The sequence below is a fragment of the Poecile atricapillus genome, chromosome 1, assembly GCF_030490865.1.
Source record: "Poecile atricapillus isolate bPoeAtr1 chromosome 1, bPoeAtr1.hap1, whole genome shotgun sequence".
Taxonomy (NCBI): domain Eukaryota; kingdom Metazoa; phylum Chordata; class Aves; order Passeriformes; family Paridae; genus Poecile; species Poecile atricapillus.
This window is the reverse complement of record NC_081249.1, coordinates 166,083,806-166,101,478: the sequence shown is the minus strand read 5'-3', so window position 1 is coordinate 166,101,478 and position 17,673 is coordinate 166,083,806. Positions and strand designations below refer to the sequence as shown.

Sequence of the window (17,673 nt, the reverse complement as noted above, 5' to 3'; positions counted from 1 at the left end):
GCAGCTATCACAACACTCAGTCTTCCCTCCTCATCCTGGGGAGAATGGCAGTGAGCACAGCTGCACCTTCTGGCACTGCCACTGCACTGATTCTTTGCTATGTGAACACACTCACTGAGAACATTTTCAAAGATTATCACCGTTGTTGTTATTATTATTTACATATTTTCACATAAACCAGAATATTCCTAATCATTACTATCTCCATATTTCAAAATTCTCCACATATGAATCACCATGCAGAAAAAAAACAATGATAGAAGTTTAAGTGTTTGCTCTAGTCAGAATCACTTTCCCTCCCTCTGCAAACACCTAAAAGGAAAAAAAAAACAGGCAGGTGGATGGTAGTGAAAATCTCTTCAACTTTTTTCAGGCTGTTGATTCCAGACACCTAAATTTGAAATCAAAATAGTTCCTACTTTTTGAAAAACCCCATTTTTGCCAATGGAAAACCATAATATTTGCAGCAGCAACAACAAATTTGCTTACTATAGAGTCCCACCTTATCAACAAAATCAGTTTCTGGGAAAAAATAATTTAAATAAAAAGTCTTCAGCCGAATGGTTGAAGAAAATTCAAAAAAATCATCTTAATTGTTTTTTAATTTAAAAGAGTTTAATGTTTAAAAAAACAACTGCTGATTTTAGGTATTTTTACTCTAAAGTGCCTACTTTGAGATTCCTGAAAGATAACTCATTGGAAATGAGTGTTCTTCAGAGTCAGAGTAGTTATATTAAAATTAGGCAGTGCAACAAACTCTACAAAGAAAGTTGGTAGCTTGAAACTAAGAGTAGGAAATTGTATTTCTGCATGAGTTTACACCAAAAAAATAATTCATACTTCTCTGAGCATTCATCTCAACTGGTTGATATTTCACCATTTTGCTGCCACCAATTCTTTTCAGTCTTGCAAAGAAAGTTTGAGACTCTTTATTGCAAGGTCCAGTTGGTGTATCATGAATATCAGATTCATCAAAAACACTGTCTTCCTCTGCTGGAGAAAGAAAAAATGTTATTATTCTTAAGAGAGTGCAATTTCTTGAATGGAAAGCTGTCTATGTAACAAAACCTCAGCTAGTGTCAATTAAACTTGAATTAAAAACAAAGTTTTTAAACCTGTATTCCAGGTGTAACTTTGTCATTCTTTTTACATCTTGAGTTAAGGTCAGAGAAAAATGAAAAATGGGTTACACAGCAACAAAAGCATAACAAAGCTTTTACCATTCTAAGTTGATCTTCTTTACTGATAATAATACAGATTCTTTAGATGGAAGAAATACACTGGATCGGGACACTGACTTGAGTAAAGAACTTCTGTAGTGCTCAGTGAGAAATGGTAAATTGAAGAAGATGGAAATTAGTGAAAGAACTGCAAGGTAAGTAATAAACCAGCAAAATAAGAACGTGAAAAAGGAAGAAATGGATCATCTTGGGAAGCTGATAATGGTAATAATAATAGAATAAGACCTAAGAGTATGAATTCTGAAATTATTGATCTAAGTAGTAACAGTAAAACATTATGCCCTTATTTGAGATCAGCCAGATAAAAATGGCAAAGAGAATTAAAGATCCAAATCCATTTATCCATCAAAAAAATTGCCATACCATCTATATGAAACGGCTATTAAAAAAAAAAAGAAATAAAAAAAAGAAAAATTCCATATCTATCATGTGGAATCATTCTGTAATTCTATGTCCAGTAACTCATCTCCAAGGAAATAAGAAACACTACTGCGACAAAAAATAAAACAGAGCACTCAAAAGAAAAACAAAGTTTGCCTTGTTTATTCTAGCAAGCAAATATGGAGAGGAAATGCATTTGGTGTCCGGGAGTGACGGGGCAAGTAAGTCAAAGGGCTAGAATGGACAAAAACTGAAGACTTAAATGAGACATATCTTTTACTTTGAAATTGCTGGGAAGCTGCTAGTACCTGTCAAGCTATGAAACTGCTACCTAAAGGCATCAGGGCCAAGATATATAATTGAAATGATGAACACAAATCAAAATTGACAGTAAGAATTTCTACAGGAACTGGTTTTAATAACTTAGAAGATCACTTTTCATGTCATGTCCTCCTATGTGTAACTTCTTCTTCCCCTTAGCAACAAATGCTTCTTGTCACAATATTTTGTATCAATACTACAGCACTCTGTACACTTGGTCCCCGAAACACTCATGATCCCCACAACAAAGTTTGGCACAAAAATTTGGAAAAGAGTTCAATAGTGGGGAAATCCATCTTTAGCATAAGAATTGTTGCTGCCTGACAACCAAATCCTCATCTGTTCACTATCTAAACACCACCTCTGATGATGACAGCAACACACAGACACTACCTGGCCACTGATTAAACAAGTCTCTTTAGAAAAGGTGGGAAAGGCTTCAACTTTCCAAGTCCCTATGGAAATACATTGGCTGCTTTTTGGAGGTGAAAGAAAACTTTCCTACGTCCTCCTTTTTCTGCAGCCCTTCCACCAACAAAGAAAACAAGCCCCATGGTTAAGTCAGTATTTACAGAGTAACATTTGCCCATTTATGGTTTGCCTCTGTGCAGCCCAAAGTCCTTCACAACAGCTTTGGAAAGCAAGTAAATATTATTCTCCTTACTGTAAACATAAGGAACAATGCTGAAATGAGACACAAGGCCACCCAGGGAACCAGTACTGGACAAGCTGGGTACTTGGGCACCTCAGTTTGTCTTTAAAACCTCTCAGAATCCAGAAAATTAATACACTTTAGAAATGCATTATAAAAGTAAGTCATTATGAATTAAGTCATTAACTTGTCTCAAAACAAAGACAAATTCACAGTAAGGCCACAGTTGTCTTAACCCTCTTAGCCTTCCACTAGCAATACAAAATGTCCAACTGAGTGAGTTATGCAATATATACTTTAAATCTACATTAAGATTGCTTTAATTTGCTAGAGCAGGGTAATAGGGTGTTCAGGTAAACTAAATGTTGTGCTCTTGGTTTGCCAGAAATCTTTTCACAAGCAACGAGCAGCAGAAGAGGAAAAGGTACTGACATGAAAAAAAGGGTGTTTCTCAGATTTTTCTTCAGAAGAGTTTGCTGCATACTACACAGACTATTTGAGAAGAAAAATGTATACAGCAAACAAGCAGCTAAAAGGCAAAATAACTGAAGGAAGGCTACAGAATATCAAAAGAATGTGTTAATCATTAACGCTTATTATGTAACTAACTTCACAAACCTAAGGAATTACACTCAGTGACAACATGGTATTTGAAGTCCCAAGTTTACACCAGTTCACACCATCACAGTACCTCTGCAACACCTAGCAAGCACATACAGAGCTCACAATCAGACACAAAGTATTGAACCTTCTTTTGCCTTTAGACATCCACCTACACATTTGCATTAACCTTGTCAACTTCCTCTCCTTTAAAGAGAAAAGCAAACTATAGACTGAATTCATAGCCTTCTCTTTTCAGCATCAATATGTGCTACTATTTCACTTTATTACAAAGTAAAATCAAAATGTGGTGTCAGGCTGGTTGCACACTTTGTGTGTTTGCAGGATCAGCTAGCACTGCCATAGAAAAGGCCAAGGACTATCCAGACATGGTGACTGAACCATTAAGTCTAAGATACACTCCCATAAAGGATGTGAGACCACTGTGTTATGCCCAGCCTACAGAGCAGCTGAGAATATCTCTTACCATACTTGCCTATACTGGTCAGTCAGGTAAGTCACACTTCAGACTCAATTCCAAGTATTATGTTCTAAAGTTCAGACCATATTTACCCATTTTTACAACATCTGCAAGACTTAATGAATTAAACCAATGACTCTCATACAAATTAGAGTGTTGAAAGTACCTTTCTCCTTTTCACTGTATCGGCTTATGTTACTGTTGTCACTATACAAAGGGCCAGCAGTTGCATGAGGCTTGCAGCTGTGATACTGAGCGTTGAGGGTATTGACTGTGATGTGGATTAGGTGAAGTACAATCTTGCTGATTTCACAGTCTCTGTAGGGGTACTGTTCAGCAAAAGAGAAAAACTTCAGCTTAAAAACTAACTTTTCTCCTTGGATAAGCATTTAGGCAGCAAAACAGAAAAATTACAATAATATTGTCAGCTGGATGCCCTTTGCCTTCCCTTGATTATACACTTCTAAATATATCATGAGAAGCAGGACTGTTCTCATCTTTGTACACAAAATCATTTTAATAATATTAAAAGTCCATATTAGTAACGTTAATGTCTGCACTTCCCTGTACACTCTGTAGACCTGCTAGAAATTTGTTAAGCACGTCAAAAGTATTTTCAGCTCAATTTGCTCCATAAATACCTTACATTTTAACAGCATTTTCTAAAAAGCATCACTTATCTGAAGAATACAAACTGCTAAACTGACACACTCCCCCGTTTAAAGTTATTATTGTTTTTTTAAAACTAATTCTAAGTTACTCAAAATACTCCTCACTGGAATTTCATACATCATTTTCCTATTCTAATATCCATATTTTCCTTTCTCATGTAAACACCTGAAAGACAAAGACTGCAGAAGCACAGAGGAAGTCAGTAACACAGACTAAATCCTAACTATTTCAGACACTGAAATTAAATGCAGCAAGTAAGTATAAGAAAGAAAATTGTCTTTTACAGTTCCATTCACTTGCCATACATTTAGGTGTTCCCTGTAACAAATTTCAAATTGAAAATTTTTCTGTGGACAGTGTCTTTTTAAGACCACTCACCTTATAGAGAATAACAAGCAAAGCCTTTAACCACATCTGCCGAATGTGAGGTTTGAGGGACCAGAGAGAGCAGCGAGGAGGCTGCTGAAAGTAATGCCTTAGCTGAGGACAAGTGCAATATTTCAACACCTGCACCACCAAGGGAAGAAGGTGTTTTCCCAGGTTAATGTTATAGTCCATCACCTGAAAAGAACACAGGAGTTACCTCACCAAAACCAAATCCACTGACGTTAAAAAACAAAATAATGATTACAGTTGAGGTATTAGGTAAGGGAAAAGAAATCAGTGGTTTTAAGGAAATCTCACTACCATTTAAAAGCTTTCTGAAAGCTTGCCACCTTCTCATTTTAGCCAGATAGTCAGAATGAAACAAAGAAAATGTGTTCTGAAAGCCTTTCATCCAGCACAGTTTAAATTTTAAGATACACTGGCAAGTTCATAAAATATTTTATGCTGAAATAGACTTGTATTATAGTACAAATTGATCATGCCTCAGTACACAAAACCGTATCATGTATACCCCATGTTTGACAGGATGCACTTGTGAATTTTGGAGGTTGAGTAGTTTGGTTATTTGGGGGCTTTGTATTAACATTGTATTAACATTTTAACAAAAATGGCAGTTTTCATTTTTTTGTCAATAGGCTTGCAACATTAGGCATTAGAGTTTTTTAAGTCCCAGGTTCTGGAATCAGGTAATGACACTAGGTTCCCACTCTCCACCGAAGGTAAGAGTGTCTACTATATTATGCAGGAAGTTTAAGCACACAAATCCTAAAGGATCCAAGAGTAAAGCAAATGAAAAATATCTTGCTCTAAATAAAATGCTCATGGATCTTAAGTAGCGGTGTTGCTGCAGACAGGTTGCTGTGATTACTGTTAGTCACGTGCCTTGCCTCCATCATGACCTTTGAAGAGCACCATGCTATTTGGGGCCAGTGGCTTGAATCCTAGGAGTGATTCAAAAGTGCAGTGAAGCCATATATTCCCATCACCCTGACACAACTGTGTTTTCACTTGAAACTGCAATGCCATTTTTCATAATCTTTTTATCAGAGTTCCAGCCTGAGCTATTTCTAAAATCACACATGCTGAGATCAACAGTTAAACTAGATCATGACAAGGCTCCACAAAGGCCTCGTGTCTGATGCTGCTCTACACCCGGGAAGGTGCAACAGCAGGCCAAGGCACAACCCCCAAAATCTAACACACCCCTGCAGTTTCAGTGGACTTACTGAACTTTATCAGCAGCTCTCTACATCTAAACAGTCAGTCTATACTTCTTTTGGGTTTTTTTTGTTTTAATCAGAACAAGCAGATGAGACTAATTTACAAACACTAATCTCGTGGTCCCATGTTCTCTCCTGAACAAGCTGACTAGATTTTCCCTGTAAAATTCTCCAGTTTGATGTGCAGCTGTCTCAAATACTCGTGTTGCATGTGTAGAGCTAAACAGATGAATCCCACGTCTATCCATGTAGGGTGAGCCAGTCAAATATATGATTTATAACCACCAAATTCGGCCCCAGCCCGTGATGCCGTGTTCCCTCAGGGAGCGATAGTTACACAGCACGGTCAGGAACAGCTCATCCATACAAAGCAGACAGAGCGCTGCCTAATCCTGTAGCGTGAACATGCCCGGCGCTGAGCAAAAGAAGGCATGAGGGAATGAGGGAATGAAGAAATGAGGGAATGAGGGAATGAAGAAATGAGGGAATGAGGAAATAAATGAAGGAAGGAGGGAATGAAGGCCGCGGGAGGGGCGGAGCGGAGCCCGCGCTAGGCCAAGGCGCTGCGGCAGCAGCGCCACCGCGCGGGCAAGCACGGCCACTGCAGAGAAACCCGGGCCTTCGGGAGTCCTAAACACTCGCAGTTTACTGTGAAAAACACTGAGACATTTGATTATTTTTTTTTTAATTGAACTGTCCACTCGTACCAAGATCGGAATCAAAATTAAAGAACCAGCAAGACAACCTAATCCCAACTTTTGTGGAGCTGACGGCAAGTATTTATGGCTTGGGAAAGAAGAGCAACTGAAATAGATATCTTCTTAGTTCAGAGCTCAGAACTAAGTTTTCACTCTGTAAATACATCTTCGGATTGCACATGGCATTTCTCTTGCAACAAAGGTGATTCCAATCAAAAGGCAGCCCTACAGCTAAGAAAAGAATTTTCCAAAAATACAAATAAAAGTTGATGTCTGCTGCACAGTGAAAAATACTGGCCTACTCTCCTTTTGACATCAGAGGAACTATAATTCGGTTATAAGGTTTTTAAACACAAATGGTGAATTTGGCTCACCCAAGACATTTTAAAGGCAGAAGAGAAAGGCAGAGGCTGATATTTACAGCTGCAGTAAGGACTACTTCCGAAAATCAGGCCAATTATAATCACTGAAGTTTGGGCTTCCAAACTCGGAAAACACTTGGAAACACAAACATGGAAGATGCTGTCCTGTGATCTGAACTGCCACTTCCAGACTCTCAATACAAGAGCAACAGGTCTGAATCTCCTTTTACACTCTTTAATTTAAAACTGCACAAATGAAAGATGATTAACACTGAGCCATAGTGCTCTGGGACAATGGAACCCAAAGCATCTGAAGCTACCCAGTTTGCATTAACACCATCTATTTTGCCTCCTGAAATACAGATACCTGACACCTCCCCAGCTGTGACAGTTTATCCAGCTATCAACATCACATTTAACTTTGAAAAATCACTGACTCCAATGCATGAACCTGAAAATATCAGTAAGAATTGCAGGTCCAGAAGAGACAAGGATAGCTTTGAGCAATGTTTGAAGGTTACAGCAGACATCTGAAATTACAGCCCTCTTCTTCCCCTAAGGTAATCCTTTATGAGAGACTGTGATAAGGAAAAAGCGTTGAAGTGATGATGATGCTCCACTGCAAGTACGGAAAATTTTTTAGCCCACTACTCTATCAGTGGGAATTAATTGAGCCTTAGAAGAGCCTTGTGAGGTAGAAAATTATGGTCCTCTTTGTAAGATGGAGAAAGGAGGCACAAGGCAAGGATGTGCTTGGTCATTTATCATAGCAATATCGGCAAAAGTTCATTATGGCAATAGTACTCCCCAGGAAAGGGAGAACAGAAAGTCCTGGTCCACTGTCAGAAAGAAAAATGAGCCTCCTACGAAGTGAAGAATGTTGAAGAGTTCACAGACCATTCACATAGGGAAGCAAAACACAAATATATAAATCGCAGAAGAAAGGAGGAAATGCTCATGAGGAAAGTAAGGCATTCAAAAGCTAGTGTAGAAGGCAGAGGTTAGAAGCAGTCTCTACATTTTCATACAGTCTTAGTATCTGTATGCCTCCATGCACACAAAACTATAGTCTCTTTGCCAGTGATGCAGCAACTTTAGACTCTTTCACAAGCTGGAAAAGTGTTTAAGTAGGATTACCTCATTCAGCTATTATTTTGCTACAAAGAAGGCTGTGCTACCATTATTTCAACAACAGGCAACAATAAATAGCAGTAAAAACTAGTAAGTGACTTCACCTACTTGTGCTATTCCAGCAATAAAGGCATTAAAGCAGGTCGAAACACGCATTTTTTGGGGTGCAATCATGAAGCATCCTTCCTGCTGATCGTAGCCAAGCAGGACGTACAGATGGCGCTTGACTGTGTTGAAAGCTTTAGCGCTGCTGATGTCTGACTCTGCGCTGCTCTCATCCTTTGCCATGAACTTCATGAGCACTGTAATGAGCTGGTGGACAGTCTGATGGTCAATCCCAGCATCCTCTGGCAGCAGGTCTTTTATTGTATTATCATTCTCTGGGGAAGGTTGTCCTATGGGCACAAGAGACATTGGTATCAGACACTGGAGATTACTGTGTAAACCCTGTAAATCCTAGAAAAAGGGTACAGACCACACCAGATTTTTTTTCCAGAGTTCACTCCTCCATTTCTGCCCAAATACATACGGTGAAATTGCATGCATTTCTGAGGACATTGCTCTTCTGTTGCCTCAGGTCCAACAGTGCAGAAACACCTACTGTTTCTGCCACAGAAAACTCTGCTACCCTGTACACTCAACTCCATTTCTCAGCTTTCATATATTTAGTGGAGCACTTTATTGCCCATCCCAGTTCATTTCCCCCAAATTGAACATTATTATTCTTCCACGTCCATCAAATCCCACCAAGTTCTCATCTGGTATGGTTGTCAGTCTTTCCTCAGCAAACATTAACAGACATCAGTCTTTGCCAGTGGAAAATGTACAAAATGGCAAGGGTAGGAAATACTAAAAATTGTACCAAATAATGATTATAAAAAGAATGAAGACTTCCCCTATTAGTAAAAGCCTGTATTTCTCTTAAATAACTTGCATTACTACAAATAACTTGTAAATAAATAGTGTTATTTTAATATTCTAATAATTTATCCATATTCTCAATGTGATGTGCTATTCTGACAAAAGACTCCTTTGATGGTACAACTGCATCTGTCTTAGGTTCTTCACAAGAAGAACTGCAATGTCTGTAACTTTTTAAAAAAAAATTAAAGTATGTTGCATTTATACTGGTGGGAGAACAAAGGTTTGTTTGGCTGTTTTGCAAAGCATGGGAGATATTTGTCATTTCTGTGACAGGTGAAAATTGAAACTATGGAGGGAGCAAGAATTTTCAGATCCACTTCTATTAAGAATAACTTTTCTTTATTGGTCTTATTTGGGTTAGAAGAAATAATGAAGTTTATGTTATACCATAATTTTTTTGTACCAGACAGTTTTCACTGGGATTTTTTACTTAAAAACCCTCCTTCAAAACGGAAATTCTCTACCAAAGCTTTTGCTGGACCAAGATTTGCAGATACAAATAGAAAACAGTGAATTCTGTAATAATTAGAATCAGAAATAAAGCAAAAACCATTTCCAGAAGTACTTCAATAACGTACACAGAAAGTAATCTTAGCTTCATGGACATAAACTGAGAAATAATCTTATATTCTTATATAATATTACACCCAGGTTAAAATTTTCTATGGAATTATATCATTAAAGACACAATTTTCCTAAGGATTATATCTGACTGTATTATTCAGCCCTATTTATTTTCATCTCTATAATATGTTGTGAGATTTTCAATAAAGTAAAGAAGGAGATAAGATGAAATGAATGAAAAGATCATTGGGCTCTAAATAAATACTGGTTCTCCAAATAGAAAGAGTAATTAATCTAAAAAGATTAAACCATTTTATTTTCACTTGCTGAACAATATAATTTAGGAGCTCAGTGATAAAATGTTCAATTTTGAAAGTGTTTCATAACTCTAACACCAGCTAACAGATACTTCCCAGGACTTTTCCTGACATTTTACTTTTCCAGAAATATAACTACACCTTCTGATGCATTAAAGATATCATTTCTCATACATTACCCTCAGGGAAAACTATACAGCAGGATAGAGTGAACAGAACTTCACTCTGATTTGTTTGTCATAGCTCTACTAAGGATCAAGTCTATGGAATGTCAGTAACACTGTTTTTATTTCTGATGTAGGAACCTAAAAAAAACAGCAATGAAGAACAACTTGTTTAAATCTACAAAAGCTGTACAATCCTGTTTAATCAATAGATTTTCAGAGTCTGAAAAACTTCTGCTGTCTGGAATGAGTCACAGGTTATATCAAACCTGAACTAAACGTTCATTTCATCAACACAATATACAGGGTATCCTGTTATCATATGAGGCTGTTTAAATCCAACCTAGGAATGCAAAACCAAGACTTACGGTGGCTAAAGTAACTTTAATCCCTTAAAATTCATGTGCATTTGTACGTGCCTATACAAGGTATATAGATACACACACATATCCCCAACCCTCATCAAAACCTTCTCACATCACCAAACACACAGCCAGGTAATACACAGCCTCCATGCCTGAATTCAATCTAGCCTTACCTGCAAAGATTCCTTTCTTTATTCATGTGCCCCTTATATCAGACCCCTTTACCTTCAAATTACTTAAAGGTATATCACAACGTAACATAAAGCATCAGATCAGAATCAAATCATGCTTCATCATCCCAGCTATGATCCCTATCAATGAAACTCTCTCACTGATTGTCCAGGATACTGTAGAGAACATAGGAACAAATACATGATCCTGGTGTTTAATCCATACAGAATGCACACTGAATTCAGCTTGTATTTGGACTGTGCAAGGATGCCTGTTTTAGATCTAGAAAAAACAGATGAGCATGAAAATTGGTTCATTCAAGGGCTGTGTATAAAATACATGTTTTTCTACAACAGATGTATGGTCTCTGTTTAGGAGCCAGTCAGTTCCTTAGCAGAATCAGATATGCTCAGTATCCCAACACAGCGTTTAATACTGAAACAAAGCTCAAAAAAATGTTTTTACAAACATTTAAGCTTTTAGGAAGAAATCATAAATATTGGGCAGGAGAAAAGGGACAGTAATTAGTCTTCTAGTTCCCAAATCATCCGTCATATTCTGAATCATATTGTCAGAATTTTCTTGAGATCAGTAGTTACTAGATACATTAAGCATTATATATATAGATTTTTAGTGGAAACTTTGTTTTAACCTTAGGTGATGAAACACCTAAGCCTGGAAAGTAAAGTGTAGAAATACCAAAATACATCTAATAAAACCACAATGGATAACAATGCCTACTGTGAGACTGACACTTCTTCTGCAACAAATTCCTTTAAGCCCAGTATTTAGCAGGTGGTTGGTGCCATTAAATGAAGAACAATCATCCAGTGATATACCTGCTTATTCCATCATTATGTTGCTTTTTCCCTCTATGATCCTGTGACAACCCACACATATGTTCTGTAAGGAACTGGTAGATTTCCACCTCCCACTGGGCTCACACAGCAGGGCTATATCCTGTGAATTCAGAAACTCCCCTATTTCATGTCACAGCTTAGTCAGCTCTCACAGTGACAAGGTATCTACCTTTCAGCTAATCATTGAATAAGTTGATATATTTTGATTAGGAATTTGCATCTGTTGGAAGTATTCCAAGTCTTGAAGACAGAACACGAAAAGATCTGAATCTGACATCTTTTCACTTCCAAATCACCAGTCTACACAGCACTCAGAGCAATAACTGTCAGTAGCCACATTATTGAGAGATTACTTGAATCCTGCTATGCTGCCTATTCTACAGAAGCCTGACAGGAGGGTGACATCTTCAGAAAATACCAGTAAATACAAAATAAGGGACTTGAGATATCTATAAGCCTGCAGAGGAGACAGGTGTAACATACAGTACTGACAGGCAAAAAGATTCCATCTGCTGTCTTTAAAACTTGAAGGACTCAAAGATCCGACGCAAAAATCAGACTCTAAACAGGTGACCCATGGGGCCAGTCCAGAAAATATGTGCCTGTGGGCAATCAAACACAGGAGGGTGAGGCACTGCTGGCAGCTGACTGACTCTGAATAACCGCCTCTCAACTCCAAAGTCTTATTTATAAGGCAGTTTTCAGTACAGATTGAAAGCAAAGCTTCAATTTACACTTTTTGGAACCATGCTGAGATGTGATTCACTCTGCCATTTAGACAACTTCCATCTTGTGTAAGTTTATCTCATGATTCAGCAAGTCAAGAGTTAGAGCCTTCCTCTTCCTGTTCCATCAAAATACACCTCCTTTGTCACACCCACCTGGTGTTTGTTCTGGTGTTCCTCCAAGTGTTGGTGCAGACTGCTCATGTCTGGTCAAGCTCACAGCTTTAAAAAAAACAAGAGCAACTCTGTTTAGTAAGGCAGCACTGACATCTTACACTTAGCATATATTCAGTGCTACCAAATTTATGTTCATTTACTCATGCACTGTTGTCAGGCAGTGACTGTAACTGCTTGGAACACATCATTGTGTGCCCTACAGATTTTGTACAACTTATTTAATAACCCTAATTTTCTCCATCATTTAATTTTGTCGGTACAAAAGTCAGCACACAGGTGGCTGACCCTGTGCAGCATCAGTAATTGGTCATGAAGGATTACCTAAGAATCCCAAAATATTCAGGGGGATTGTGTTGGAAAGAATATATATTGCAGTGTTGGAATGTCCAGAAGAGACAAAGATAGCTTTGAAAAGAAAATTACCTTTTAAGTTAACAGTTCATTAGCACAGGTTTGACAGTTTTATCAGTTCCTATTATATGGGTAAGAGCAATGAGAGGTCCAATATGAATATAAAGACTAATCTGTGTTTGCAAAGTTCTCTGAATGAGAACAACCAAGCTTTATTTTTGCTTGGAAAGGTATCTGCATGGCACTCCATACAATCCTATGGTTTTCCAGCACCTAGGTCCTCCTGTAGAAGCCAGCAGGAAAGATGTGTCGCATGGACATTGTTTCCCTAACAACACAATTCTGAATATATTCAAAAATTCATTTGAGACATTAACAGCTGTTTTTAAGATGTCTAGCATATGCTGCATGGACTGATTAATAATTATAATTAATAAATATATTAGTAATAGAGGAAATTTTCTGTAAAATCTGTATCTATTTAAGACAAAACTACTGCATATTAGCTGCAAATAAAAATTAAGATCGAGAGAAGACAAACTAGTCTTGGAGCATTTTATTCTGGCATTTTACAGAGACACATCTAGACACAATGTCTACATTCTTTGTTAAACTCACTAACTTGTCATTATCTAAGTAATACCCAAAGAAGTCAGACACCTGAATTTGCCATCCCAGTTGCATAAACATTGACAACTACAATGTGTACCCATCAACGGGATATGATCCCAGGGGAGAAGATACAGGTGTGTCACAGAAACATAAATTGATACTCAACGAATTTTGGTGGTTAAGGTTTCTGGAAGGGAGAGCGCTCTCTTGGACTCGGCGGGTCCCTTCACACTGTCCCTCAGGGAGCGCACGCTCTTCTGACGGTTTCGTGCGAAACGAGCCCTCTTGATCTTCCACATTGCCGCATCACTGAGGTTGGCCACATTTGTCCGGACAGCAGTGATAGCTTTGCAAATGCAATGGACCAAGTTAGGATTCATTCCACAGCATGGGGAGCTCCTACTGCTGCCAAGTGCCAAATGCAACTGGGCCCCGGGTCCCACTCAAGCCAAGAAAGTTTCAAATGGGCCCACGGGGTCCATCTGCAAGGTACTCACTTGCATGCTCTCATTCTGAAAACCATAAAACCCAAAAAGGCATAACTGTGTTAAAAAATTATGCTGTTATTTGGCCAAAAACAGATTCTTGAAACCAAAAACTGAATTTCAGACTAAGAGAATATGAGGCGCCCCTGCTTAAAAGGGCAGAAATCTCGCAAGTATGGATCACATTTAGTGCACTCATACCTAACCAAGGCCTCTAGTTTTGCCTTACTAACCTCCTGTTCTGCCTGCACCTACAATCCTGATTCTGAACTCAAAACACCTGTGAGTGTTGATTATGGAGTTACAGTGGTGTTATCCAATACTTTTCCATACTCATTTCTACAGTGCACTGGAACCCTTTGAGTTTAATCATCTGAGTGACTGAAGTCAGTGAGCCCATTCTTTGCATCACCCATCTCCTTGAAATGGCAAAGAGAAAGCTTAAAAATAAATCTGAAAATTCTCTTCTGCTTATTTTAAATCACTCAAAAATATTCCTGTTTAAAGATACTGCCCTATATTTCCAGCCGGAGGCATTAAAAACTAGTGACAAGACTCCCTCCTCAGGCCACAGCAGCAGTTCCCAGCATTGGGTCAAGCTACTCACCTATGAAGAAAAGAAAATACCTTTGAAGTTCCACCCCTCTCCAGTGGAGCAGTCATAGCACCTAGACTTTTTTAGGCGCTGGGCTCCATGCAAAAGTAGAAGGAAGCATTAGGCTGCTGAGGGAACATGCACTGTTCAAACAGCTGTTCCCAGCTCCTCCAGGAAAATCAGATGGAAATAGATCTGACTCATGGGCCACCACTTGGGTTAGGAAGTTTTCAATTATTCAGCATTGTAAAAAATGATGCATGAATTAATTTTTAGTACCTCTCTAGTGAAATGAAGGAGATTTGGTTTCTCATCAAGAAACCAAGTAGGAACAAACATTCTAAAACATGTGTCACTGCAAAAATAGTTAAATGAGCACTGGCTCTAGGAGTCCATATATCTCTTATGCTGTGCCCCATACATTGGAGTTTTTTTGGGGGTTAAACAAGTCCCAGGGCTGACTTTGTACAGACCATCACAGGACAGCATTGGGAATGATGTGGGACTTGGAGAATAGCAAATGTCACTACTTTAGAACTTCTAGAGCGCAACAAGTGGGTTAATGTGGGTTGCAGGTGATCATAGAACCAGATTACAATTCAACCAAGGCTGGCAATCACATCCTAGTGAGAGCTAAACATGACACCCAAATGTGCAATAGAATACAGCCTAATCTGTATTCAGGAAGTAAAAAAAGTTTACTTCAATTTATTTTATTTTGGCTTGAAAGGTTACTCAATTTCAGAGAATTTATACATGTGAGACCTGCAACTCTCTCAGACTCTCGCAGGCAGCTAAAATTCCAGAAGCTAATAAAAAGTAATCAGATTGATTTGAATTCTGCTTACTTGTTGGGAAAGGAAATTCTTTGTTGCAGTCCAGATGAAGCTGTGCCTCCAAAGACAGGGTCTCAAAGCGATTCACAAAGAACTCCCAGCTCAAAGCTGGGATATCTGCTTTTAGAAAATGAAGTAGCAAAAGCTTACTAAGAATTGTGGGCCTATCCTTGACAACTGTGTCAAACTGGAAATCAAGGCAGAGGCAGAGACCCTATAGAGGGAAACAAAGAAAACAACACATAACTGAGATATGAGATCTTTTAAGGATATTTTAAATTGAAGGGACATCAAAGCTCATAACTTCTCCTGTCAATTACTGCAGGATCAATGTTTAGCTCCTTTTTTCTACCAAGTCCTTTAAATCAGAACTAATGCTACTGATATCAGAGGGAAAGTAAGGTAAGTAAAGAGATAAAGAAGCATCATATTTTGAATGTAGAATTTTCTAAGATTTTGAGTAATACAAAGGTACAGGCAAAGTTCTATCCTACTGCATATTTGGTAAACAATATCCAAGTACTTTGCTCACACTCTCCAGCTGAGAAAAATGTTACATTTAGGTAACTGAATCAAGATGTTAATTACAAAAAGAATGAATCACCAAGGCTAAACGGGGGAAGAAAGATTCCATTGTGAAGTGTATTAGAGGCACCTTGCCTCAAAATTCTTCCGTAGATTATCTGCACCAGAATCTTCTCTGTAGTGCCAAGATATAAGTTTGAGAAGAAAGCCCACATATTGAATATGAAAGTGCAGAATACTGGTCTCATTGAACCCAAGTTCAGTAACAGTGTCATTGAACTCAAGTTCTCAAAACTATTTTGAAAGAGTACAAAATTGAATTAAACTAGCAAATATTACGAGCTTTTTTTAGGCAGTAACCCAGAACGATTTAAAATACATATTCATTTTATTCTCCAGAGAACTAGAACTGAATTGTTCTATGAGATCTACTTTTTTAAATATTTTTAATCTTTTTTTTTATCTTTTCTCGCTTACATATCTGCTTAATCATGTGATTGGCAGGCTCTCTCACATTTACATGGCTAAGTAAATCTTTAAAAGATCAAAACCATGTTTGGTTTTGCTCAAATGTATTTTCTCACTGTGAGCTCAGCAGGGTCTCATAATACTTAGAAATGTATTTTCTTCATTGAAAAATATAAAATTATTTTCAAATAAAAAACATTTAGTTTTCTACAACAGCAGTTCAAACAGAACAGTAATCCACTGCAGTCATTAAAGTACTTATGGTTGGACTTGATCTTGAAAACTAATTTTTCCAATGTATATGGTTCTGTGATTCAAAGTTGTGGGTAGGGCAGTATCATTTCCCTTGGCTATTCTGTGCATATGTCAAGCACCAAGACCAATAAAGCTTGCCTAAAGAGGTTTTAGCAGTGACTGTGATGTTGCACATCTGAAATCGAGGTGAAAAGCCAGTTTCCCATTGGAATGTATTTTTCCCCATGTAGTGCACCCACCTGTAAAGCTGGCCTCTTTATGGTGTCAAGTAACAGTCCAGCTCTTGTAGCCACTGCTGGGTTGACATCTTCCACAGCAGTCAGGAAACAGCAGAATGCATGAGCCAAAGAGTACTTCAGTAGGTGGTTTTTTGTCACAGAGTGGATATCCAAAAATCTGCACAACACAGCCACTTTCTCAACTGTAGCAGCGAGACAACAGCATATTCATTTAGGCAATGGTTTATGTACTGAGTAATACACATTTTCTAGAAATATGCACAGCTGAGAAAGTAACAATGAAAAATAGCTAGAAAGAGTTGTAATTTTGATTTTTATTATCCAAAATGTCTCATCTTCTCCTCTATTTCACTGCACACTGTTGTGCCATAGTTTAGCACTGAAATATCTTCAGAACTCTCAAAAGCAGCAAAAATATCATCATTTATTATATGTCTCCTCAGTTACAGCAGAGAAAGCTCTACTTCTTCAGAAAAGAAACAAAGAGAAAAAAAAGAGTACATTTCTCAGGCCTACCTGCTTCAAATCTCATCTTCCAGTCTTTACTGTTGAAATTGCTGTTTATGATTGTCCAGAAAATGTCAGCTCCATGAGGAAGCGAAAGTGCATGAAGAAGAAGTGGGACTGCCAGGGAAGAAAGCTGAGAGAACTCAGACTTCACAACTCCCCATAAACTAGCAAGACAAAAGAGAGCAAGCTTGCTTATAAAGACACTCCCTTAATATCCTTTCTTCTAAATGTAAAGAACTTTCCATGAAAATCTTTATGAGCCATGCTGGGCATTTACATGAATACTATGGAGTGGATTGTAGTAAAAACAGTAGGAAAACAGCTACTTGCAAATCTTCAACTACAGTATTTTTTCTTGAAAATCCAGGTTCAAATATTCCTCAC

At 38.0% G+C, this 17,673-nt stretch overlaps 1 protein-coding gene across 3 annotated transcripts in view; it reads right to left on the bottom strand.

Moving 5' to 3' along the window:
* UNC79 (unc-79 homolog, NALCN channel complex subunit) overlaps positions 1 to 17,673 on the bottom strand; it is a 105,931-nt gene that overhangs the window by 48,571 nt on the left and 39,687 nt on the right. The window contains exons 23-31 of one of the 3 annotated variants that reach the window (XM_058848083.1): positions 17,296 to 17,453; positions 16,780 to 16,961; positions 15,305 to 15,506; positions 13,543 to 13,722; positions 12,393 to 12,458; positions 8,255 to 8,541; positions 4,727 to 4,909; positions 3,843 to 4,005; positions 841 to 990 (exon numbers count right to left, since the gene is read on the bottom strand). In XM_058848083.1, coding sequence (XP_058704066.1) covers positions 841 to 990; positions 3,843 to 4,005; positions 4,727 to 4,909; positions 8,255 to 8,541; positions 12,393 to 12,458; positions 13,543 to 13,722; positions 15,305 to 15,506; positions 16,780 to 16,961; positions 17,296 to 17,453 — 1,571 coding nt within the window. The remainder of the gene's footprint in view (positions 1 to 840; positions 991 to 3,842; positions 4,006 to 4,726; positions 4,910 to 8,254; positions 8,542 to 12,392; positions 12,459 to 13,542; positions 13,723 to 15,304; positions 15,507 to 16,779; positions 16,962 to 17,295; positions 17,454 to 17,673) is intronic. The other 2 variants (XM_058848091.1, XM_058848101.1) reach the window with 2 other exon arrangements.